Source organism: Natator depressus, chromosome 12 (assembly GCF_965152275.1).
Source record: "Natator depressus isolate rNatDep1 chromosome 12, rNatDep2.hap1, whole genome shotgun sequence".
Classification (NCBI taxonomy): domain Eukaryota; kingdom Metazoa; phylum Chordata; order Testudines; family Cheloniidae; genus Natator; species Natator depressus.
In genome coordinates, this window is record NC_134245.1 from 40488407 (window position 1) to 40512946 (window position 24540).

Consider the following 24540-nt stretch of genomic DNA (forward strand, 5'->3'; position numbering starts at 1 on the left):
ATGTCAACGCTGGCTTCTCTGCAGATGCTGATCGACTCCCTGAACTCCACTGCCCCCAGCAACAGGACCAACGAGACGGCCAACAGGAGCAGCTCCTGGTGCCAGGGTGTCTTCATCCCCAATGAGCTCTTCCTGACACTGGGCCTCGTCAGCCTGGTGGAGAACGTGCTGGTGGTCGTGGCCATCATTAAGAACAGGAACCTGCACTCACCCATGCACTACTTCATCTGCTGCCTGGCCGTGTCCGACATCCTGGTGAGCGTCAGCAACCTGGTGGAGACCTTGTTCATGCTCCTGATGGAGCACGGCATGCTGCTCCTCCAAACCAGCATCATCCGCCAGGTGGACAACGTCATCGACATGATGATCTGCAGCTCCGTGGTGTCGTCCCTCTCCTTCTTGGGGGCCATCGCCGTGGACCGGTACATCACCATCTTCTACGCCCTGCGCTACCACAGCATCATGACCATGCAGCGGGCGGTGGTTATCATTGTGGGCATCTGGGTCGCCAGCACCATCTCCAGCAGCCTCTTCATCGCCTATTACAAAAACAGCGCAGTCATCCTCTGCCTCATCGGCTTCTTCCTCTCCATGCTCATCCTCGTGGTGGGGCTCTACATCCACATGTTCTCCTTGGCCCACCACCATGCCAGGAACATCTCCAGCCTGCAGAAGAAACGCACCATCCACCAGATGACCAGCATGAAGGGGGCGGTCACCCTCACCATCCTGCTGGGGGTCTTCTTCATGTGCTGGAGCCCCTTCTTCCTGCACCTGACGCTGATCGTCACGTGCCCCAAGAACCCCTTCTGCACCTGCTTCTTTAACTACTTCAACCTCTTCCTCATCCTCATCATCTGTAACTCGGTGATAGACCCGCTCATTTATGCTTTCCGGAGCCAGGAGCTCAGGAAAACCCTGAAGGAAGTGGTGCTGTGTTCCTGGTAACTCAGGCACGGCCGAGGGGCTGAGGAGGCCTGTTGGAGCCGGGGTTCCTGCTCTCAGAGGTAACAGCATGGCCAACTTGCAGCCCGCAGCACAGTGCCCCCTAGTGTGCATGGGAGGCAGAGAAGCCGTTTGCAAGGGGCACGGGTCAGTTCCCATCAGCGGAAAACCGCTGTGGGGTTTTGTTGTGTGTGTTTTGTTTAGGGGGTTGGAGACAGTTTAGCTGCTAAACGGCACCCAGTGCCTTCCCGGGGCGATGGCACTGCTTGCGTCAGCCCATCCCCTCCAGCCTCCCTCCCACTCTGGGGCAGGTGCAGAACGTGGCAGGGCCTTGGGCACAGCAGCTGCTGTTTCTGGCCAGCTGCCTGGTGAGGTCCCAGGGCACGGAATCTACGGTTCTCCCACCACTGGAGCCGTGCGAGTGAGTCCCAGCTGCTCCAGGGTTGCTGCTCTGTTCTGTCCCCAAGTAGGGGTTCCTGTAACTCCCTCTGCTGCTTCCTGCCCGCGCAGAAGGGCTGGTAACTCTAGGCCAGGGTCTCCATCTCGCACAGCCCTCAAATCCCGCTGGCTGGGAACTAGGGAGGCAATGAGCCTGCCCTTCTGCACAGCTCGCTCCTGCTGGCTGCCGCCCACTCCCCCAGTCGCTGGGCAAGGAGTGTGGAGGAGCCAGCAGGAGGGTGGGCAGGGCGGGGAGCACTCCCACTGTCACTGCTCCAACACTATGGCATGCAGGGCTGGAAGGGACCTGGAGAGACCATCCCCGACAGGTGTGTGTCCAGCCTGGTCTTAAAAACCTCCAGCTTCCACAACCTCCCTAGGCAATTTGTTCCAGTGCCTAGCCACTCTGACAGGTAAGACGGTTTTCCTGATGTCCAACCTGAATCTCCCTTACTGCAATTTAAGCCCATTGCTTCTTGTCCTATCCTCAGTGGTTCAGGAGAACAATTTATTACTCTCCTCTTTATAACACCCTTTTATATACTTGAAGATTGTTAGCTCCCCTCCTCCAGTCTCTCCTTCTCCAGACTAAACAAATCCAGGTTTTTTTTCAATCTTCCCTCGTAGGTCGTCAGCCTTTCTAGCCTGTAGTCGTTGTTGTTTTCCTCTGGATTTTCTCCAATTTGTCCACAACTTTCCAGCATTTTGTGGCACCCAGAGCTGGACACAATGCTCCAGCTGCAGGCTAATCAGCATGGAGTAGAGCGGAAGAATTACATCTGGTGTCTTGCTTACAACGCTCCTGCTAATACAGCCCAGAATGATGTTCACTTGTTTTGCAACAGGATCATATTGCTGACTCATATTTAGTTTGTGATCCACTATAACCCCCAGATATTTTTCTGTGGTCCTTCCTAGGTAGGCATTTCCCATCTGTATTTGCACAATTGATTGTTCCTTCATAAGTGGAGTATTTTGCATTTGTCCTTATTGAATTTCATCCTATTTACTTCAGACCATTTCTCCAGTTTGTCCAGATCATTTTGAATTTTAATCCTCTCCTCCAAAGCACTTGCAACCCCTCCCAGCTTGGTATCATCTGCAAATTTTATCAGTATCCTCTCTATGCCATTAGCCAAATAATGTATGAAGATATTGAATAGAACCGGACCCGAGACAGATCGCTGCGGGTTCCAGCTTGATTGTGAACCATTGGTAACTACTCTAGAGTACGCTTTTCCAACCAGTTGTGCACCCCCTTATAGGCTGTATTTCTCTAGATTGTTTATGAGATGGTCATGGAGCCAGTAACAAAGGCCTCACTGAAGTCAAGATATCACATCTTACTTCTCCCCCACCCCTGAGGCTTGTTAAAAGAAGGATGTCAGGTTGGTTTGACATGATTTGTTCTTGACAAATCCACGCTGGCTCTTACTTATCCCCTTATTTCTCTTCCAGGTGTTTACAAACGGATTGTTTGATTATTTGCTCCATTATGTTTCCAGGCACCAAAGTTAAGCTCCCTGGTCTGTAATCCCCTGGGTTGTCCTTGTTCCCCTTTGTATAGCTAGGGGTTGTATTTGCCCTTTCCCGTCCTCTGGGCTCTCTCCCATCCTCCAGGAGTTCCCAAGGCACGGTGGGAGCCTGTCGGTCTGTCTGGCACTGCCTGACAATGGCGGGGGGGCAGTGGACTATGGTGCCAGCTCTTAACATCGAGGCTTAGCCCCCAGGTTGCAGGAGAGACAATCCTCATGCTTCTCCCGGGGTCTGCTGGGGGCAGAGGCAGGCTGCTGTGCCCAGCGCCAGGAGCTGTCACCCCCTTGCTCCCCCACCGCTCAATGCTGAAGCGTGATGGGAATGGTCCCCTACCCAGTCAGCCAGGTCTCCTGACGCCTGAGCAAACCTCAGGCTTCAGTGCTGGCCCCAGCACCGGGGAGGCAAGGGGCTGCCCCCCTTGGCACTGGCCTCGCCCCTGGCCCTGGCACTGTCGTCCCCCCAATGAGGGAGGCAGGGGCACAGGGTAACTGAGGCACATCGCGGGGCAGTGACTCGCCAGAGGCTACACCGTGGGTCAGCACCAGAGCTGAGACTAGATGCTGGGAGTCCTGGCTCCCATGCCAGGGCCCATTCAGGACCAACCATGGAGCTAGCCCCAGGCAGGACATGCCATGCTGTCCTGGCAGGTGCCCTTCTCCCCCATGTGGGAAGGACCAGGAAGCAAGTGGGGACTCCTGTGCCCCCCTAAGTGCCCTGCTGTGCCATCCCAACTGCCAGGAGTGGAAGGAATGGCCCAGCCTGCCACGTGTCCTCAGCCCGTCTGCTCTGAGAGACAGGGGCTGCCCCGCGGCGTCCTCAACCCGTCTGCTCTGAGAGACAGGGGCTGCCCCACGGCGCGGCGTCCTCAGCCCGGCCCTCTGAGAGACAGGGGCTGCCCCACGGCGGGCGGCGTCCTGGGGGGAGCAATGGCAGGGCCTGGGGAGGGAGCCAGGTCATTTCCCTGAGGAACAGCACACTGGGCCTCCCCTGCAATCCGGGACAGGCCCAGGGGTTGGCAACAGGGACGGGAAAAGCCCAGGATGTCCGGCAGCAAAGCACATATCATAGACACCCCCCACGCCAGCACCCCTCCCCCTGCTCGCCAAAGACACCCCCCACGCCAGCGCCCCTCCCCCCGCTCGCCAGAGACACTCCCCCACGCCAGCACCTCTCCCACCAGAGACACCCCATGCCAGTGCCCCTCCCCCTCATGCCCACCAAAGACACCCCCATGGCAGTGCCCCTGCCAGCCATGCACACTAGAGACACGTCCCATGCCAGCCCCCCTCCTCTTCATGCTAACACCCCTCCCCCCATGCCCACCACAGACCCCCGCATGCCAGAGCCTGTCCCCTCAGGCCAGCGCCCCTCCCCCATGTCCTAGATTAAACACCCCCCATGGTGGTGCCCATTCATCCACAGCCCCCCCGATGACACTCTCAGCCCCATACCCCTGGGGCACACGATGGACACACCACACTATACACACCCCAGAGGTAGTCCCCCCTCCCCAAGCACAGCCAGTACCATATCCCTCTGCCTCTTCACGCACGCCCACGTGCCCCATGGCTGGGGTTTTACCCCACAGAAACGCACCGACTGGAAGCCGTGCTGGGACGCCCGGTGCCCTCTGCTGCCTGGAAATTGCAAAGGCCTTTGTGCTCTGTCACGGGGTCCCCGGGCACTGCTCCCTATGAGCCGGGCAGACTCTGGGGAAGTCTCCTCTCTGGGAGCAGACTGTCCCCAGGACACACAGCTCACCCAGCTTCCACCTTCCTGGGTCTGACCTCGGAGCATTCAGCATCCTCTGTCCCTCCGTGCGCTTGCCCCAGTCCTGTGGATGCTGATTCATAGAAGTCCTCAGCATCATCCCCAGGGCCCCATAAACTCTCTCCACCAGCCCATGAGACGGAGGGTGACTTGCAGAGGCCCAGGTGGGCCAGACCCCCCATTTCTCCCACCAGCCCCGGAGCAGGGCTGACAGGACATTGGACCCCTGGTCTGTAAGGACCTCACTGGGGACCCCCACTCTGCTGAAGATGGTCAGCAGCGCGTCTGCCCTGGTGTCTGCCTCGATGGAGGACAGAGCCCCCACCCCAGGTAGCGGGTGGCGAAATCCATTGCCCCCAGGACGTATTTCTTCCCTGACCCAGTCGCCTTGCTGAGGGGCCCCACTATGTCCATAGCCCCCTTCTGAAAAGGCTCCTCTATGATGGGCAGGGGTCTCAAGGGGGCTTCACCCTTATCCCGGCCTTATCCCCCTCCTCTGGCCGGCGTCACAGGACCTGCCGTGCCGCTGGGCCGCATCCCAGACTCCGGGCCAGTCACAGTTCTGCAGCAGCCGCTGCCTGGGGCGCTGGATCCCCTGGTGTCCCGAGAGAGGGACATCGTGGGCCAGGTACGACAGCCTGCGGGGGTACTTCTGGGGCACCCCCAGCTGCCTCCTGATCCCCCACTGTTCTACTTCCCCTGGGGCAGCCCCTTCCTGGTACAGGAATCCCTTCTCCCACGGGAATCTGTCCCTGCAGCCTTCCCCACGGGGGTTTGCAGCCTGTGGCCAGCAAGTTCCCTCAGCTCCTCCAAGGAGGGATCCTTCTGCAGCTCGGTCTGGAATTCAGCTGCTGGGGAAGGGAGTGGGACCTGTTCCCTCTCGCTGACTGCATCTGGGGTCACAGCCCCGCTGAGCCCTGTCCCTGGTTGCTCCCTCCCTCCCGTGGGATCACTTCCCAGCAGCGCCTCTGGACAAGGTGAACCTGGTTGGCAGCTGACCTGCCCTGCCTGTGCGTCCCCCCATTTAGCTGGGGTCTTATCTCCCCCCTTGCTCAGCGTTGCCCTTGCTGTCCCAGTGGGGGCAGGCAGCGAGCTCTCTGCTCTCCTTACGGCATCAGAGCCAGCGTGAGCCCCCTCTCCGGTGTGCAGGGGCACAGGGAGCATTTCTCTGTCCCACCCAGCCCCAGGGGTCTGGTTACAGGCAGGCAGGTAGCCTAAGCCTAGCAGGTCCTCCCTCCTGCCAGCCAGGTCATCTGCATTTTCACTGACCATTTCCCTCGCCGCCGATTGGTTCCCTGGATTCAAAGTCAAACCCTTGGCCGTTACAGGAGCAGGGCCTGGATCCGTTCCCAAAGAGACCCATTCACCGCCCAACAGGGTCTCACAGCCGATATCCTGGAGAACCCCAACGACCAGCCAGCTCAACCCCTCCTGGGTCTGCACAGGGATCTGGGCCATAGGCAGGGCGAGGGGCTTCGTCCCTGGGGCCCTCACCCAGCTCACACAGCCCCTCAGCATCTGAGGCTGCACCACCCAGGGCCTGACAACAGTTCTCTCTGTCCCAGGATCTCGCCACCCCAGGAATGTCTCCCCATTGACCGTCACCTTCCGCTCCCACTGGGGGTCCGAGGGGCCTGGCCCAAGGAGACTCCACACAGACATATAGGTTGGGGTCAGGAGTGGGAGCCTGTCCACCTCCCCACCCATTTGGCTGACGGAGTCTATGGCCTTGGGACCCAGCAAGGGAGCTAGACACCGGGGCTTTTCCGCAGGGTCCCCCTGGTTCAAATCGCCAGCCTGCTCAAAGGCAGTGAGGTGGGCATCCACATCCCCCCCCTCCTTAACCAGGGGCAGCAATTTAGTCTCGAGGTTCCCTGCGGAACTGGCCCCCCGGGGTCTATCCCCACTCACCCCTTGGGGGTCCCCTAGGCCTCTCCACTCCACCACCGCCAGTTCATGCTGCTGCTGCTTCTGCAGCTCTTTCTCGGGCTCTCGCTGTCTCCCACAGTCCTCTGGCTCTCTCGGACTCAGCTCCAATCCCGTCCGTCTCCGATCCCCGGATGGGGCACCCGATCGTGAAGACCCTCGTCTCGTCGGGGACAGGAGTTTTCGGGATGCCTGGCTCCCACTCCAGCTGCTCCCAGATCCTGCTATAGCCCCATTTGGGGTCAGGAATCTGTTCCTTCGATCGATCATCCTCCTCCAGCTGCACCATTAACTGTGCCTTGGTGAACTTTCCAATGCTCAACACTTTCTTTCTGCACAGGGTTACAATGTCCTTCTTCAGGAGACGGTGACAGGCCATCACTCCGCTCTTCCCAAGTTGTTGTGGACTCACAGGCCTGTGTGCTCTCAGCTCCCCATGGTTTCTAGGGAGAACCCCTAGTGCGCCAGCCCTTCTCAAGGTCACCACCTCTTTGCCAGGGTCAAGCTGCAGGCTCCTCCACCCAAGACTGCTCACCGCAGTCCCCAGGGGGACCCCATTACTGCACAGTCCTTCTCGCTGGTCACACACTCCCAGGGGTTAAGCGTAGCTCCTCCGCCCCCTGAAACCACTTCTCTCTGAGCCTTCAGCACCCCTTCGCCCGCCCTAGTTTTACTACTCCCCAGTCACTTACTGCAGGAAGCACCATCCACGGGGTGCAGTACATCCCACTGCTACCACCAGTTGTCACCGAGTCCCCGGGCCATGCTCTGGAACTGCTCCCCATGAAGCCAGGCAGGACTCTGCGGGAGTCTCCTCTCTGGGAGCAGCCTGTCTGCAGGACACACAGCTCACCCGGCTTCCACCTTCCTGGGTCTGACCTCGGAGCATTCAGCATCCTCTGCCCCCCCATGCACTTCCCACAGCGAGTCCGCCCAGGCGGGGTCCAGGGGAAGCCAGAGGGTCCTGCCCCCCAACTCCGCAGTCAGACATGATGTCACAGAGTCCCTGGGCGATGCTCTGGAATGGCTCCCCATGAAGCCAGGCAGGACTCTGGGGCAGTTGCCTTTCTGTGAGCAGCCTGTCTTCAGGACACACAGCTCACCCGGCTTCCACCTTCCTGGGTCTGACCTCGGAGCATTCAGCATCCTCTGCCCCTCCGTGTGCTTCCCACAGCGAGTCCGCTCAGGCGGGGTCCTGGGGAAGTCAGAGGGTCCTGCCCACCAACTCCGCAGTCAGACGGGACTCTCAGCCAGCCAGGAAAACAGAGGTTTATTAGATGACAGGAACATGGTCTAAAACAGAGCTTGTAGGTGCAGAGAACAGGACCCCTCAGCTGGGTCCATTTTGGGGGGCAGTGAGCCAGACAACCACGTCTGCACTTCACTCCATGTCCCAGCCAGCCCCAAACTGAAACTCTCTCCAGCCCCTCCTCCTCTGGGCTTTGTTCCTTTCCGGGCCAGGAGGTCACCTGATTCCTTTGTTCTCCAACCCTTTAGCTCTCACCTTGCAGGGGGGAAGGGCCCAGGCCATCAGTTGCCAGCAGACAGAGTGTTGGCCATTTATGTACACTGGCCCTTTGCTCTGCAACAATTACACCCCCTTATCCCACCACCTAGAGACTTAAGAACTGCCTAGGGGAAACTGAGGCACCCCTACAGTATTCAGAGGAAACATTAAGAACAGTCCCACTTCGTCACATGCTCCATTCCCCATCCAGGGCCACACCAGCCCTGCCTCGCGCCCTCGCACACGGGCACACACCTCGCGGCTATGCACATGCGTGCTGCCCCCGTGGTACAGGCAACTGTGTCGCCCTCTGCAGGCGTCTTGCTCCAAACCCGGCTAACCCCCATGTGGCCCCCCCAGGCCAAATCCCATGGCCTGGCCAGCAAGCAGTGGGGCCTGGGTGCCGAGCTGGGACTAGGAGCAGGGGAAAGGCCTCTCTTTAAAGCCATTGGTTTGTGGGGTGCTGAGCCCTGGCACTAGATGGGGCACCCTAGGGCCGGCGCAGCATAGGGGCCAGACTCTGGGGCAGCTCAGTGCGAGGCGAGGGGTAGCAATCAGCACACGGGGATCATATTGGCATCTGCCACCACACACCAGCGGAGGGCCCAGGAGGCCGAGTTGCCTGGAGCAGGGTGTTCATAGAGCCCAAGGACTCCTCTGCACTGGGGGCCAAGAGTCAGGTGCGGGGGTGCTGCCGAATGCCCTGACTCAGCATTGGCCCTCAACAGCCCTCCCCAGCAGAGCCCTGTGGGAAGCAGTGGTGGGGCTGGGCACTGGGGCAGGGGCATTTACACTCCCTGTCCCAGCGTTAGGGAATCCGGAGCAATGGATTGACTTCTGTGGCTGTTATTCCCTGTGAGCACAGCTGCCTCATGGCTGCGCTCACCTTCCTGGGCAGAGCCCTGGGCTGCACCTGCTGGGAGCCGCCTCTCCACCACTCGGGCTGGGCTCTGGCCGCTGGCCCATGTTCTCAGCAGAGGTGTTAAATGTGACCTGCACAGGACCTGGCCAGCTGGAGCTTGGCCTTCTGTCTTCTTGGCTTTGCCGGGGCTGAAGAAAGCCTGAAGGTCTCCCTGCAACCCTGGGCTGTTTGCTGCTTGGGGGCCCAGGGTTGCAGGCCCCATCTGCCTTGTGGCAAGTCTCCAGATGTGGTTGGGCACTGGAAGCAGCAGGGCGGGACTGTGAGGAATTTAATGAGGAATTTACTAAAGCACCATCCACCAGGTGGCTCTCTGCAGCCTTTGGTGCCTTTGGAGTCAGGCCCGGGGGGCCCGGAGAGCCCCAGGCCTACACCAAAAGCAAACGCCGGTCCGAGAGGTGGCGGGTTCAGCGGGTAACCAAGTCCAGTGGGTGCCGCGGTTCAATGGGTGTTAGCCAAAGCAAGGAGCTGGAACCAGCCTGAGCAGAAATGAGTCGCTGCCCCTCTCAGCTCCCACCAGCATCCGTGGAGCTCAGTGTGTGCAGAGCGCTGGCTCCAGGCAGGCTGCTTATTGCGGGCGGGCGGGGAGGCAGGGGGACAGGACACAGCGCCCCTGGCCAGGGCCTACACCCAGCTACCAACACAGACACAAAGGTGCAGCTGTGCTCGGATGCCCGCACCGGGCACCCAGGGAGCCAGCGGGTCAAGGCTCTGGGATTTGCTGGTAGAATTAGAAGTAGCATCTTTCCAGGGGCCAACTCCCTCCCCAGTTACGTCAGCTCCCTGCTCAGCCAGTGCATCGTTCTGCAGATGGGGTATGTCAGGCAAAGGCACCTCCTGCCCGGGGAGAAGCTAATATGGGAGCCAGGACCCAGGGCTGCCTCTGGGATGGGTGCACCAGGCCCCTTGTGTTCCTGCTCAGTCGCAGGGACTGCTGTGGAAACCTGCACTGGAGAGCCCTAGAGAAAAGGTCACAGGGTTGTGAGGACCCTGGGCATTCAGTGGAAATGGGCAGAGGGTCCCCCAGCACCCACACCACCCCCGGCACATGGCCAGGCTGCCTGTACCACAGTAACAGCCGTGGGGAGACCTGGTGCAAAGAGGGGTCTGTGGGTTCCCTATTCACTGCCCTGCTATGACACTGGCACTGCTGCGGGGCCTGCTCACTGCCAGTCCCAGAACCCGCAGGACCATGCCCTGCGCCCTCCAGACCCTGGGCCCTTTGTCCGTGCCACCAACACAGGTCCCATGGAGGGACAATCATGTGGTGACCCCCCTGGCTGAGGGATGCTGTGACCCCCCATTCCACCCAGCTCAGGGGATTTTTAGCCGGTTTTGTTGTGGCTCCAAGTCCCTTCCCAGCTTGCTGCTTGCTCTGTTTTCTAGCTGGTGAAACCAGGCCTCTATCTCCAAGCCCAGAGCTCCAGCCAAGGGGCTTCCTGCCCCAGCCAGCTGGGTTGGACATACCGGGGGAGCGGCTCCCCTCAGCATGCTGGCAGTTCGGCTGCTCTTCAGGATGAGCTCAAGGTGCAGTCCCTGGGCACGTGTGTTGGCCCTGGCTGCCAGGCAGGAGGGTCGAGGTGTGTTCACCAAGCAAGGGCCCTGTGCTGTCTGCACCTGGCAAGGGGTGAGGCTGGGCCCGGGTGCCTCATGCAGTGCAGGGCTTGGAGGTCAGTGTTCCCAGGCCCAGGGGCTATTCGGAGGGGGGCGGTTGCAGTGGGGCAGTTTGGTGTGAGGGTTTCTTGCAGCATCCCAGCAATGAACTGCCCTCCAGCTCACTTCCCTTCCTGCCATCTCCTGCCAGTGTCCCACGGGGGGGACCCACCAGGGCTGGCAAGCCTGCCCCAAAAAGCAAGTACCTAACCCTGGGGAAGGACTGGGGAATCCAGAACCCAGGGGTGTGGCTGGGGAAGGGTCCCCATCCCACTGCCCCTGCCAGCTTCAGAGCATCTCTCCAGCAGCTCCCACCTCTGGTGGCACCACCAGTACCCATTAATGCCTTGCCCCATGGCATGGGCATCACTCCCCGGGGGGGCTGGGCAGTACCCCAAAGTGCAGTGCGAAGGAACTCTCCTTGCTAGTGAGTTGGCATTTTCCCTTTGTCAGTGGTTTGTTAATGGAATTACAGTTCTTAGCATTGTACTTGCTGCATCTCTGAACCCCCTCCCCATGCTCCCAGCTGCACGCCCACCCCCACTACCAGCCTGGGACAGGCAAGTCCCAATTACCCCTTTCCAGTGACTCTAGGCCCCAAGCTGTGTCGCAGGGATGTAGGCTCAGCAGGCCTGATTCTGCTCTGCCTCCCTGGTGTGAATGGGACTCGCTGGGTCACTGGCACCACCCAGGAGCAATGCAGCTGCCAGTCCGGGAGAATCAGACCCAGGGCCTGAATTGCTACGTGGTGCCTAAGGGAAGGTTGGACGGGGCCCAGCCTGATGCTGCAGGGGCAGCTGCTGCCCAGAGGCAGCTGGATTGAGGCTGTACAGACACAATAAAGTAGGCAATACCTAGGGCTACCAGAATCATTGAGCCAGCTGGGTGGGGATGGGCCACAGCAGTTTCTCTCCCAAGCCCTGGCTGCCCAGGGGGAACCACCCCAGTACAATAGCACCCCCAGGGTTTGCAGGGCCAGTTGTGGGGCAGGCTCAGAAAAGCATCTCTCCCTGAAGGCTGCGCCCAGCCTGGCTGCTCCAGCTGGAGGGCTGTGGCTGGAACAAAGGGAGGTGACTAGCAGGCCTGGCCTGCAGCGCCTCTCCCCTCACACTGCAGCTCTGATGGGGTTTTTGTTCTTTCACTCTAGCCGCAGCAGGTCCTCCCACATGTCCTCCTTGAGCAGGGGCTGGCAATTCCCCTCCCTTCAGTGACCCCAGCAAGAGCTAGTTTTACGCTGTGCAAATATCCTGCTCAGATCTCCCCCCGTCCTGCACCCTGTGGCCAGTGGAGCCAGTAAAGCTGCTGTCCCAATCTCTCCGTATGTTCACCTGGGCTGGGGCTCAGCAGTGCTTTATGGACCATGCAAAAGGGCTATAAAGCACCTGTCCGGCCCCCCTGCCCAGGGAATATCCCCATGGAGGGGTCCTTGCCAGCAGGTACAGTGACAGAGCCACCCCCCCATCCCCCCACACAGGATCACCCGGTGCAGGGCCAAGCAAGGCCAAAGAGACATGGTGAGGCCTGGTTAGCTGCAGCAGAGGAGTAAGGGACTATGTAAAGGGCAAGACAGGAGCCAGCGAGGCCAGGGGAGAGTGGAACTCACTTTGGCCCTGCACCCACCAGTGCCAAGTGGCTGCAAAAGGGGCCATAAATCCCCCTCCCCAAAATACCCCCAGCACAGGAGCCTCTGAGGCAGGTACAGAGCCAGTTATAGCAGCTCTGGGCTTCCCCCGTCGGAGCCCGGAGACAAGGGAGCAGGGCTGGGGTGGGGCAGGAGGGAGGTGGGCAAGGTCAGCCTGTGTCCTGGCTATTCCCAGCCGCCTCCAGGCCCCTGGGGCCATGGCAGCCTGAGAAGAAGAGAAGGCAGCCCTCAGGGCTCCACTCACCAACAATGAGGGTTGAATCACCAGGAGGCACGGACATCGCCTCTGTCCCTGCCAGAGGGATGTGACCCAAAGGATCTGTGCCCCCCAAAGTGGGTGGATCTGAGTCCCAGAGTCTGTGCTCCCCACCTGCCCCATAGTGGGTGCCTCTGAGGCTGGAGAGCAGTGCCCCTCCTGCGTAGTGGGTGCTGCTGGCGGACTCCCAGGGGGAGATGAATAAGGGGGGCCATGACTCAGTGACATGAAATAATGGCTGGGATACAGACAGTGGCTGGGCAGGAACAGGGGCCATGCAAGGAATGGGAAAGGAGCCAGCTGCAAATCAGGATGGCAGGAAATCCTCATTCACACAATGGACAACTAGCCTGTGGAACTCCTGGCCACACGGGCTCCTGGAGGCCAAGGGCTTATTAAGCTTTCAGAACAGAACCGGCTAGTGAGAAGCTCCAGCCATCAGAGTGAGGCTAGAAACCCAGCAGAACATACCTAGAGCTCTGGAAGGAGCCGCCCTCTCCTGGTTCAGTGCAGGACGGGCTGGGCAGGGAGCAGCAAGGATCCACATGCTGCCTTCTGAAGCAAGGGGTGCTGATCACAGGGACTGGTACTGACAGGCCGTTTGCCACCCCATACATGGCTCACTCTGCCGCGGGCTGTGCGTCCCTGGTGTCTGTCTGTCTAGGCTGTGAACTCTTCAGGATAGTGACTGGCTGCTCCTGGAGCCACCTCCACCAGCCACAGCCGCCACCCCAGGCCAGCACCTGGCACAACAGGGTCCCCATCTCAGAGAGTCCTTGGGCAACTCCACAATAACCCTGATTAACCCTAACAACGCACTCTTGGGCTGATCTGTGCTGGCAGGTCCCACCTTCTGCTCGGGCTGAGGCTGCTCCTGCTTTCATTGGTTGTATACGGGCAGCAGCTGAGATCAGGGCCCCCCGTGCCAGGCCCTGCACAGACAGGCCTTGCTTCAAAGCGCTCAGAACGGCAAGGGCCCAGACGGGCTGGGGAGGAAGGATGGAGACACGTGTGGAGACACTGGGGGCCACGATCCAGACTGGCCAGCACCCCACATGACCCCAGCTCTGAGCCCCTCCCAGGGGCCCCGTCGGTGACTTGGGCAGGCCACGCAGGGAGACTGGGTGGGTCCTAGCCCAGTGCCGGAACCACATCAGCATTGCCCAGGGCCTGCCCCCCTCATCACCCCCCAGCGGGGGACTCAGGCCGAGGGGCTCCGCCCCCTCCCCCAACTGTATCTGGGGCTCCCCGGCTGCTCTCCGGGGCGAGGCAGCTGTTGCATTGTGGCGGGGAGAGGCGGCGCCGGGCGAGGGATGCGCTGGTGCTGATGCTGCAGGGATGTTGCAGCATTTGCGGCGGCGCCTCCTGATTGGTGGGCCGGGCCGGGGTGACGTCAGCGGCCGGCCCGGTGCAGCGGGAGGCGCCTATAAAAGGCTCCGGCAGGCGCCCGGCCGCTTTCCGCAGCCCCCAGCCCGCTCCGCTCCTGCGCCCCCGAGCCGCTGCGCCCCCGAGCCGCCTGCACCAGCCACAGCCGCCGCCCCGGGCCAGCATGAGGGAGATCGTGCACATCCAGGCGGGCCAGTGCGGCAACCAGATCGGAGCCAAGGTACCGCCCGGGGGGCGCCTGGCGGGACCGGGGGGCGCCCCCTTCCCGGGCTGCGGCTCCGCCTTCTGCCGGGGGCGCTCGGGCGGGCCGGCCGGCCACTGGGCCGGGACGGGCCCCACATCGCCAGCCTCAGCCCAGCCCGGCGCGGCAGGGGCGGGGGCCGAGCCGCCGCCGGCCTGGAGGGGTGGGCGGTGCCTGCCCCGCCCCGGGGCAGGGGCCGGTGGGGGAGAGGGGCGGGCGGCTCCGGGCGCTCGGCGCGGCAGCTGGGAGCGAGCGAGCCACGCCCCGGCACTGCGGAGCTGGGAACAAAGGGATGAGCTCAGCGCTGCGCCACCGCGGCCGGGCGCTCGGGGCCGGCTGCCTTCGCTGGGCCCCCCGCCCGGGCCTGGCCGGGGGCTCCTCGGGGGCTAGCTGGGCGCAGCCCCGGGCCTGGGGGATGCTGTGGCGCAGGGAGACTGGCTGACACGGGGTGATGCTCCAGCATCGCTTCTCTGTGCGCTTCCCCAGCCCCTCCCAGGGGCTTCTCCCACCACAGGGCTGGGTGGCTGCTCAGCCCCATCGTGCCAGGGCAGCGCACTGCCTGGGGGGAGCTGGCCCAGATGTTCTGGGGGGCGGGATGCCCGCTGCAGATGGCACAGGCTGGGTGGGTGGCACAGACACGTGACACTGCTCCCTGCACAAACCCCTGCTAGCCCTTCCTCCTGCCCTGCCCCCGTCTGTGTGAGGGGCTGAGCCTGGTTCCCCAGCCCGAGTGCCAGGGCTCTGATGGGCAGAGCGGGCCTCACAGCCCCGCTAACTGAGGGGCTAGGACCTGAGCTCTGTCCGGCCTGCCCGTGGGGTGACTGGCATAGGCATGGCAGCTCCTGCCAGGAGCGTCAAAAAAGGCAAAGGAGGTGGGGCCCTTTGTTGAGCATCTGTTGTCTGACGCCTCTTAGGAGGAAAAACTGGAAATGAAGGAAGCCCCAAAGCTCCCTGAGATGGTGAGGGGCAGGAGCTGCCCTGCCTGCCCTGCATAAGGATGCTGCCAAGCCCAAATGTCTCCAGCAGCGGTTTAACCTGCCCAGCCGCCAGCCGGGATGCTCGTGTGACTGGCTTTGTTCTGATTTCACTGGCCAGATGCCCTCCGTAATTGCAGGCGATGTGAGCTGGAGCCCAGAACCAAGGTCTGGGAGCTGAACCCTGCCGTGGGCCCAGGCAAACTCTTTGACCTCTGCAGCAGAAAGCAGGGCCGGGCTGAAAGGCAGCTGCTCTAGGGAAGTCAGGAGCCCGGTGCTACCAGACCCCTTTGTCCTGACTCTCCTCCTTGGTTGGAGCCCCGGTGATCTCTTTAGAACCCCAGAGCCCTGGGCTGGGTGCTCTCTGGATAGCAGCTCGCTTTGTAGAGGAGTCTGAGGGAGACGCTGCAGCTTGGGCTTTCTCGCGCTCTGGAGAAATGGTGACAAAACAACCTCGGTTCTGGGGCAGGACAATAGCATTGAGCAGTCGTGCTCAGCCCCCGCCCCCCCCCCCCCGACACATCAGATGTAACCAGAAGCCTCCTCCCTACTCAGAAAGGTTCGGCCCCTCTTTGTCAGGGGTGTCTTGTGGGATCTGGAACCGATTTCTCCTCTTAGATTAGCACCATCCTGGGTGTGAAATGCAGCAATAAGAGGGGGGCATTTGTCAGCCCTCTTCCTGTGGCCAAGGGGCAAATGGCTAGTAGGCAAACCAGGCTACAGCTGGGGCTTATGGGACATGGGAAGGTGTCTTTGTTACAGGCAGACACTGAAAGACATGGGGGGGAGGAGGGAGGCTCGCTAACCCAGCTTGGCAATTCCATGTCAATTGCATGTGTAAAAGATCTTGTTGTCCGCTTCTCGAGACACCTGCTGCGGTGACTTAGTGTGAGACAGCTAATCATCAATCAGGCCTCCAGGGGACATCTGTGCCTGCTCTGAATATAGAACAAGGCAAGTCTGCCAGGAGACTCGGCTGCTTCCTGGCGTCTCCCAGGAGGGCTGGGGAGAGGGGACTGAAATCAAATCAGTGCTCGGGAGTCCTTGTGCAGCTGTGGCCGAGTGCACCCAGTAGGGATGAAGGGGGAAAGCCTTGTCATTATCTTGGTCGCCGGGAGAACACCTGCCACTAATAGGCCAAGTGGCTGGAGGAGGGGAGGCCAGCTACCAAGTGGAATAATCAGCCCTGGAAGGTTGCCAATGCCCATTTCCAGGAGGGCTTATGGCAGAAATCTTTGCAGCCCATTTCCCCATGTGTGTTGGGGATCAGCCCCCCCTGCGCTGGAAGTGAAAAGGCTCCAGGGCTGCTGAGCTGGGGGCTCATCCCCATGACTTGTCTCCCCTGGCTGGGACACGGCAGCATGACAGAGCCCTAGATTCCCCCAGAGGGGATGAGAGGAGGGGGCAGGATTGGTAGTGCAGGAGGGCAAGGAAGAGGGACTGAGCCTGGGTCCAGTCCCAGTCTCCAGCTGACCTGGGTCTGGCTGGGGCAGCAAGAACCCTTGCTTAAGCAATCCTTACCTTGCTGCTCCAGAGCATGTCTCGCACTCGGCACTTCAGATGTCATTCCCTGAGCGCTCATTGTTTGGGGAACCTCTGTATTTGCTACCTGAGGAGACTCATTTATATGTTAATCAGCATGATGAATTCATGGGGAATTCATAAGCCCTGTAACTGACATGTCTGATCAGTGCAGGATGCAAGCTGCTTTGAGTGGCAGCTCCATAGAGACTGCCTGTGTAGAGGTGAGCTGGAGCCAGGTTTGGGACCTTGGTGGGTGATCCGAGCACTCTCCACTCCCTGGAGGTGAGGTGGGCTCCGAGCTCCATGTGGTCCCTTTCACAAAGGGTCACTGGGGAGACGAGGTCAGCTCTGCACAGAGTGAGCAGCTGAACACAGCCCCACAGCAGGTAGACACTGCTGTGTATTTTAAGATCACCCTGACCTTGCAATCAGTTCCAATTTGTCCTCTTACAGCCAAGGCTGCTGCTGTAAATTAGCTCCGTTTTGTAGTGTGGGCACACAACAGGCAGCATTGTCAGATGCAGGACACATCCCCGATGCTCCCCCAAACACAGCTTCCCGTCTAATGCATGTTCCCCAATACTCAGCTGAGTGAGCTTTAGTTCTAGCTCAGGCATTTGGCAATGAGTGTCTCTCCCCCCCCCCCACCCCCGTGAAGCTCCATACAAACAGCACACCCCTGGGAGAAGGAAGTGTCTCTTCCAAGGATAACACGCCCCGCCCCCCATAGGCATGCCAGAGGGAGCAGCCCCCAGCCTGCTGAGGTAGGGCACTGGGAGAGGAATGACCTGTCTGAAATGAAATCAATGCAAGGCCTCTGTGCTGTGCACGGGGGGTGCGGTGCAGAGGCTGCATGGTGCCAGTGCAGTCTATAGGCTTGTCTTGGCCAGTGTTCCCCCAGGTAGGGGACTCTGCACAGATGGCGGCTTTTGTATTTGACTAGTTTGCCCCCTGTGAAGGCACAGTGGCAGCAAGCAGCCTGTCCGCCCCTCCTGCAGCACGTTGCTCCCTGCAATGCTGGGCCCTTGCTAAGACCTGGCCAAAGCCCAGGGAGTTGAGAGCAGCAGATTCAAATGCGTTCTCTGGCTTCAGGCATCTTTTGAACATGAAGCCAAAGCTTCCTTCCCAGGGCGCCACTCGCCCTCCTGTCTGTCCTCCTTGGCTGTCACTGCTGCCTGTTATGAAACCCTGGAGAACCAAGACGAGCGGCTCAGCTATTCTGGAGGTAACTGGAGGTCAGCATGTTGCAGCACCATGGCTAGCTCCCGTCTGGTGCAGAGCTGCCTGTCGCTGCACTGCAAGGCAATGCCGCAGTGTAGACATGACTGGCTGCTGGCAGACCTCGGCCCGAGACGCACACAGCAGGCGTGGGGAGTTCCCTGCGCTGCTAAAAGGACCCGGGCTCCCAGTTCTGCAGTCTGAGCCGTTTGTAAGGCATGTTGCTTAATCACTGAACCTCCAGGAACATCTCACCCCCGGGAGCGCTCCAGCCGCTGTCAGACTGACGCAGCGCTTGTGCAGGATCTTAGCTCCCGCCCCAGGGCTCACTCAAACCTGGGCTTCCCTTACATGCTGGTCACTGGGCAGTTATACTGTGTTGCCGTTCCATGAAGGGCTCCCCGGCTTGCTGGGGGTTTGAATACCAGCATCTTAGCAGCCAACTCTAGCCCCGGCAGGGACTCCCCTGGTATCTCGGCCTGAGGAGCTCTGAGCTGTTCGAGTGAAGAGTTGGGCCTGATTCTCACTTACACCAGGGCCCCTTTACCCCACCACAACATAAGGGCAGTGTCGCCTGGTGGATAGAGTACTGGACTGTTCAGGAGACCTGGGTTCTATTCCCAGCTCTCACTGGCCTGCTGAGTGGCTTGGGCAAGTCAGTTTCCCCACCTGTGAATGGGACTCTGGATGTAAAGCTTTGAAATCTACTGATGCAAAGCGGTGTCTCCCAATGACAAAGGAGAGCCCACAGCACAGACCATCTTGTTGGATCCTGGCAGGTTCTTACCCACTTGGTGTGTGGAGCCTCAACACGGGGAACAAACATTTCACAGTGGGCTCTTCAGCCAACCGAGAGGTCTAATGCCATTCCATGGCTGGAAGGGGAAGCTTCACAAATTCAGCCTGGAAAGAAGGTGTACATTTTTAACTGAGCATATCTAACCACTGGCACAACTTAGCAAGGGCTATGGTGGATTCTCCATCGCTGACCACTTGTACATCAGGGTTGGATGTTTTCCTAAGCTCTGCTCTAGAGATTACTTGGGGGCAGGTCTCTGGTCTGTGCTGTGCAGGAAGTCAGACTGGATGATCACAGTGGGTCTGTGGATAACTGAGAATTCAGGCCTTGGTCTCCAAAGCTACCCTTGTCCCTGAGCTGTGACTTGCTTCTGGGCACGGTTGGTCCCATTTGCTGGCTCACTGTGGAGCTCACAGGTGGCACCTAATCAATGTCTCTGGGTCAGTTATCTAGTACCACAAGCAGCTCAGACTCTCCATGTGTCGGAGGAGGCTTGGCTAGGTTGTGACTGCAGAGCAATTGTCCCCTTCCCAAAGCCAGTGCCCTGCCTCTGCCTTGCAATGCCCCTTGACTCCTTATCCCTTCCTCAGGCTAGTACTTAGCCAGACTTGCCTCTCTGCCTCCAGGTAGGGGTCAGGGGAATCAATTGCCAGAGACCCCTTCTATCTAAATTGCCAGAGAGTTTTCCTGGCAGCAAGGTGTCACTCCCCAGGGGAGCGTGGTGTGGCGTGTTTAAGGCTAGACAGCATGCTAGGAACCGTGCTATTGTAACCAGAGCGTGCTGTTGTACGGACCAGCCCTGCACTGCGGTGTAGGGGGGCAGAGGTCACTTCAGAATCTGATTCTGGTCCTGCTCCTGGGTGCCAGGATTCACTCCACACAGGTCAAGCTGAAATCGTTGCTTGGCATTTGGAGTGGAGCGGTTTGGCTTTGTGTTCTGTGGAGAACAAAGGAAACAGGCCTGGTGCCTCTCCTAGCTCAATGCAGAGCCTGTCACTGCCCGGGTGCCCACAGCTAACTGCCTCCTGAATGTCCCCTGCTCTTTCCGCAGTTCTGGGAGGTGATCAGCGATGAGCACGGGATAGACCCCAGCGGTAACTATGTGGGAGACTCCGACCTACAGCTGGAGCGGATCAGTGTCTACTACAATGAAGCTTCCTGTAAGTCCTGAGCTGGCTGCTGCAATCGTCCCGGCATGGGCTGACTGGAGCAGTATGTGAGGTCACGGGGTTTCCTCTCTGGCCCTTAGCAGTGCTGCCCAGGGATACGTGTACTTACCCTGAGCCTCCTCTCCCGTGTGCTCTGGCTGATCCTCCACCACCACAGTAAAGGGAAGCCCTGACCCCTCAGCCCGGGGGGAGCTGTTGTAACTTCCCAACGTCTCCCAGAAAAGCCCCTACTGTCTCCTGGCAGGCAGGCAGGGAGGTTTGACTGAAATGGAGCTGTTCTGGGATGTCTGGCTGGTCCCTTCCATGGCTGCCTGCTCCCCAAGGTGTCATGGTGTGGGAACGCTGGGCAGGTGGCGTGTCCAGCACCCGGGGAGTCTTGCCCCTCTCCTGGCATGCCCTCTTCTGGCCAGTCCTGGCTTGCAAGATTGTTTTGGGAATAGTTCCATCTCCTCATCCCAGCCAGAGGCGGTTAAGGCGATGCCAGCTGGTTACTGTGGTGCAGGGCCGGCAGCTGGGGTTAATGGGAGGGCAAAGCAGGCCCCCGACTCTGTCTGGAATGGGCACTGGCATGGGGCTGAGTGGACTCAGTTGGTGGTTGGCTTGTTGCTGGAAATGCCCCATCCGCCCAGAGGGGATATGATGACTGCCTGGGCTCCTGCCTCCCTTTGTGGCTGCTCATTGGAAGGGAGGAGATGCCTTCAGGGTGCAGGAATGGGGAAGTTCCCAGCCCTGCCCCAGTGCACGGAGTTTTGAGCTTGTCCCCAAACCCAAATGGCCCTGTGCCAGCGCTCCAGCCCGCAGAACAGAACGAGCTGGGCCCCGTTCTAATGGGGACTGGAGCACCACGGAGTAGAGGGTGCTGCCAATGCCCGGGGCAGAGGCTGGTGTCTCAGCAGATGAGCTGGCTCTTCTGGACTCTAAGGCTAAGCAGTGGAAGCTGGTCCCATGGAGCCTGCCAGTTTAGAGGGAACATGTGGTCTCTTTTCCAGCTCACAAGTATGTACCTCGGGCGATCCTGGTGGACCTGGAGCCCGGGACCATGGACAGCGTTCGATCGGGGGCATTTGGACATCTCTTTAGACCTGACAATTTCATCTTTGGTACGTCCCAGCCCCCTGCTGCTGCTCTAACCCTGTCCTGCCTTGTGGCTCTTCTCTCTTGGCCGCTAGCTGGTCCATCCTAGCTGCCCACTCAGAGCTCCCTCACCCTGCTCCCCATGACACACTGTCACTTCTCGCTGGGCCGTGTCTACCTCCCTGTTATTCCAGCAGTGCCTACGGGCCGCTTAGCAGGAGGTGCTGCACAGCATGCAGATGGTCCCAGCCCAGAAGGGCTTAGTCTGAGCAGAGTAGCCAGATCGGGGTGGATGAAGGAGACTAACAGAGAGTGACCAGTGATGGGGCCAGTGGCCTGTTAGAACCGCATCTCTTGGAGGGAGGCAAATTTAGCTTGGGGGGCGGGAGGGGGGAGAGAATAAGCTCAGTCGGAGGAAAGTGAAGGAAGAGAGGACCTGGGAGGGAAGTGGGTGAGTGGGACGGGGTGAAGAGGGTGGGGGGGTAGCTGAGATGGAGGGGCAGGGCTGGAGCAAACAGCTGATCAGCCCAGGGCAGAAAGTCTAGCCAAACCTGTGGGAAGGTCACTGAACAGGGGTGCTGAAGGCAGGGGGAACGTAGGAAAATGCCCCTTGTTCTTTGCTGTCCTGGGCCAGTCTACGTGAGACACGCGACATCGGCGCTGCTGCAGCGCGGCTGGTGCCGACGCTCCGGGCCAACAGGGGAGCCCGCTCCTGCTCGCTGAAATTACTCCACCTGTGCACGAGGCAGAAGCTGGGTGGGTGGGAGAGCATCTCGCCCACATAGCGCCCGGGTGGACAGCGCTGAGGTCTCTAACTTGTGTCGCTTGGGGGGGGGGGGGGTCCAGCGAGGTAGGTTATAGCCACATAAGCAGTCGTAGAGACCTGCCCAGAAGAGCATGCGATCAGGTGCTGCAAGGAAGAGCTCGGCTGCAATCCACAGTCCTGCTGGGCCCTCGATGCCTGCCCATGAGCTTAGCCCCATCTCTCCCATTGCCCAGGAAACACGAGCAGTGTGTGTCCAGGACCTCCAAGAACATCTCCGAATTCACCACAACCACCCCTGCCACTCCCCTTCCTGTCCCCCTCCCTTCAGGGCCTCTACCCTTAGGCAAGGCTGAATTTTTCTCTCTTCTGTTCTGAGATCTCGTGCACTCAGCTGGTGGCTCCCCAGTGCCTGCCCTGCTACACAACTAGCCTATAAGCCGGTCCCTGGGGCTGTCTGTCCCTGGAAGCTGGCTAGTTCAGCTCTGGGGAAAGCCCAAAGGTCAGGGCAGCCTCATGCTATGGTGGTCACCATGGGGGGCTGATCACCTCTGCCTTCCAGTGCCTCCGGACTGGCACATGGCTGCTCTCAGTGGTGGGTGGTGCCAGCCTGAGAGGGTTGATCCAGGCAGCTCCTGGGCTTTGTTCTCATGCAACATCTAGCCTCTCTCATAGCCCAGCTCTGTGGCACAGCAGCCCTCCCTGGCATATCATGTCTGTTAAACCCAGTGGCTGGGCACGCCCAGGAGAGACCGAATTCCTGCAGCAAAAGGCTCTGGTCACTGTTCACACCAGACTCCCTACTGATGGAAGCGAGGCGATCCACTGTCTCTTCTCCCCCACAGGTCAGAGCGGTGCTGGCAACAACTGGGCAAAGGGGCACTACACAGAGGGTGCCGAGCTGGTGGACTCTGTCCTGGACGTGGTGAGGAAGGAGTGCGAGAATTGTGACTGTCTGCAGGGCTTTCAGCTCACCCACTCCCTGGGCGGTGGCACTGGTTCGGGCATGGGTACCCTCCTCATCAGCAAGGTCCGTGAAGAGTACCCCGACCGGATCATGAACACTTTCAGTGTGGTGCCTTCCCCCAAGGTGTCTGACACGGTGGTGGAGCCGTACAACGCCACCTTATCCATCCACCAGCTGGTGGAGAACACAGACGAGACCTACTGCATCGACAACGAGGCCCTTTATGACATCTGCTTCAGAACCCTTAAACTGGCCACACCCACCTATGGTGACCTCAACCACCTGGTCTCCGCCACCATGAGCGGTGTCACCACCTCCCTGAGATTCCCTGGCCAGCTCAATGCTGACCTGAGAAAGCTGGCAGTCAACATGGTGCCATTTCCTCGCCTCCACTTCTTCATGCCAGGCTTTGCCCCCCTCACAGCCCGTGGCAGCCAGCAGTACCGAGCCCTAACCGTCCCTGAGCTCACCCAACAGATGTTTGATGCCAAGAACATGATGGCTGCCTGTGACCCACGTCATGGCCGCTACCTGACTGTGGCCACAGTCTTCAGAGGCCGCATGTCCATGAAGGAGGTGGATGAGCAGATGCTTGCCATCCAGAGCAAGAACAGCAGCTACTTCGTAGAGTGGATCCCCAACAACGTCAAGGTGGCAGTCTGCGACATCCCACCCCGGGGCCTGAAGATGTCTTCCACTTTCATTGGGAACAGCACAGCCATCCAGGAGCTCTTCAAGCGCATCTCAGAGCAGTTCACCGCCATGTTCCGGCGCAAAGCCTTCTTGCACTGGTACACGGGCGAGGGCATGGACGAGATGGAGTTCACAGAGGCAGAGAGCAACATGAATGACCTGGTTTCGGAGTACCAGCAGTACCAGGATGCCACAGCTGAAGAGGAAGGGGAAATGTATGAAGACGATGAGGAGGAATCTGAGGCCCAGGGTGCCAAGTGAAGCCTCTGGAGTTGGCCTGCATCAAGTTTCTTACCATGAAGGTCAAGCTTCTCCAGCACCCTGCTGTCCAGCATAGTCCTCCATCTTCGCTACCTGTTAGCTGAGTACTAGACAACAGCTATTTAGTTGCTTCTGATTAAGGGTTCCAAATTTTAAATCATTCAGTATTTACTAACCATCTTCCCTCCCCATCCTTGAGTTAGCACAGCTGTACCCCGTCCTCATCACTCCGATCATGTTGATGACCCTGATGTTTGAGGATTTTTTTTACTGGTTTGTCGATTTTTATTTTTTTGGAATACTTAATAAATGTATTGCTGTCCAGTACGTCCTGTGCGAGACCGTCCTTGTTCCAGCCCCAGGACTTGGCAATGCGGCGTCAGACAGGTGGGTGTGGTAGGGAGCAGGGTGATGCCGCTTGTCAGTTGTGAGCAGCATGGGGGTACTGTCCATCTCTATGTCCCGGGCAGCACATCTCTTCGATTCCCCGGGGGCTAAAGCGAGGGGTTTGGGAGGAGCCTAATGAGGGTCTGTGGGAGTTGTGTGGGTGTCTTAAGCTGCTTTGAAATGCCAGCCTGAATCCGGAGCAGGCAGACCCTTCTGAGCCACCCGCAAACATCACTTCCTAGAACTGTCCACAAGGGTCACGCACAGGACAGCTGTGTATTGTGCCAGCCAAGTACTCCCCTCCAGTTTAGTCTGTTCCTCCATGGAGCAGAACTGGGTGAAGGCAACGCTCCCACTCAGGTCTGTCGACAGGAATTCTGGGTGCCAGGGCCAGGGCCGTCCCTGGCGGGGCAGAGCCTGGGGCAGAAGTGATGAATCCGTCACTTCCAGGTCTGCCTGTGGGGGCCCCCAAAAGTGCAGGGCTCAGAGACC

General features: G+C 59.6%; 1 protein-coding gene across 1 annotated transcript; it reads left to right on the plus strand.

Moving 5' to 3' along the window:
* On the plus strand, positions 1-23949 carry TUBB3 (tubulin beta 3 class III). Its single transcript, XM_074969116.1, has 6 exons — positions 1-944; positions 5140-5317; positions 14007-14198; positions 19786-19894; positions 20893-21003; positions 22586-23949. Exons 1-6 carry the CDS (start codon positions 1-3, stop codon positions 23659-23661), a joined length of 2610 nt encoding a protein of 869 aa, XP_074825217.1. The 3' UTR covers positions 23662-23949.
* Positions 23950-24540: the final 591 nt, after the last annotated feature.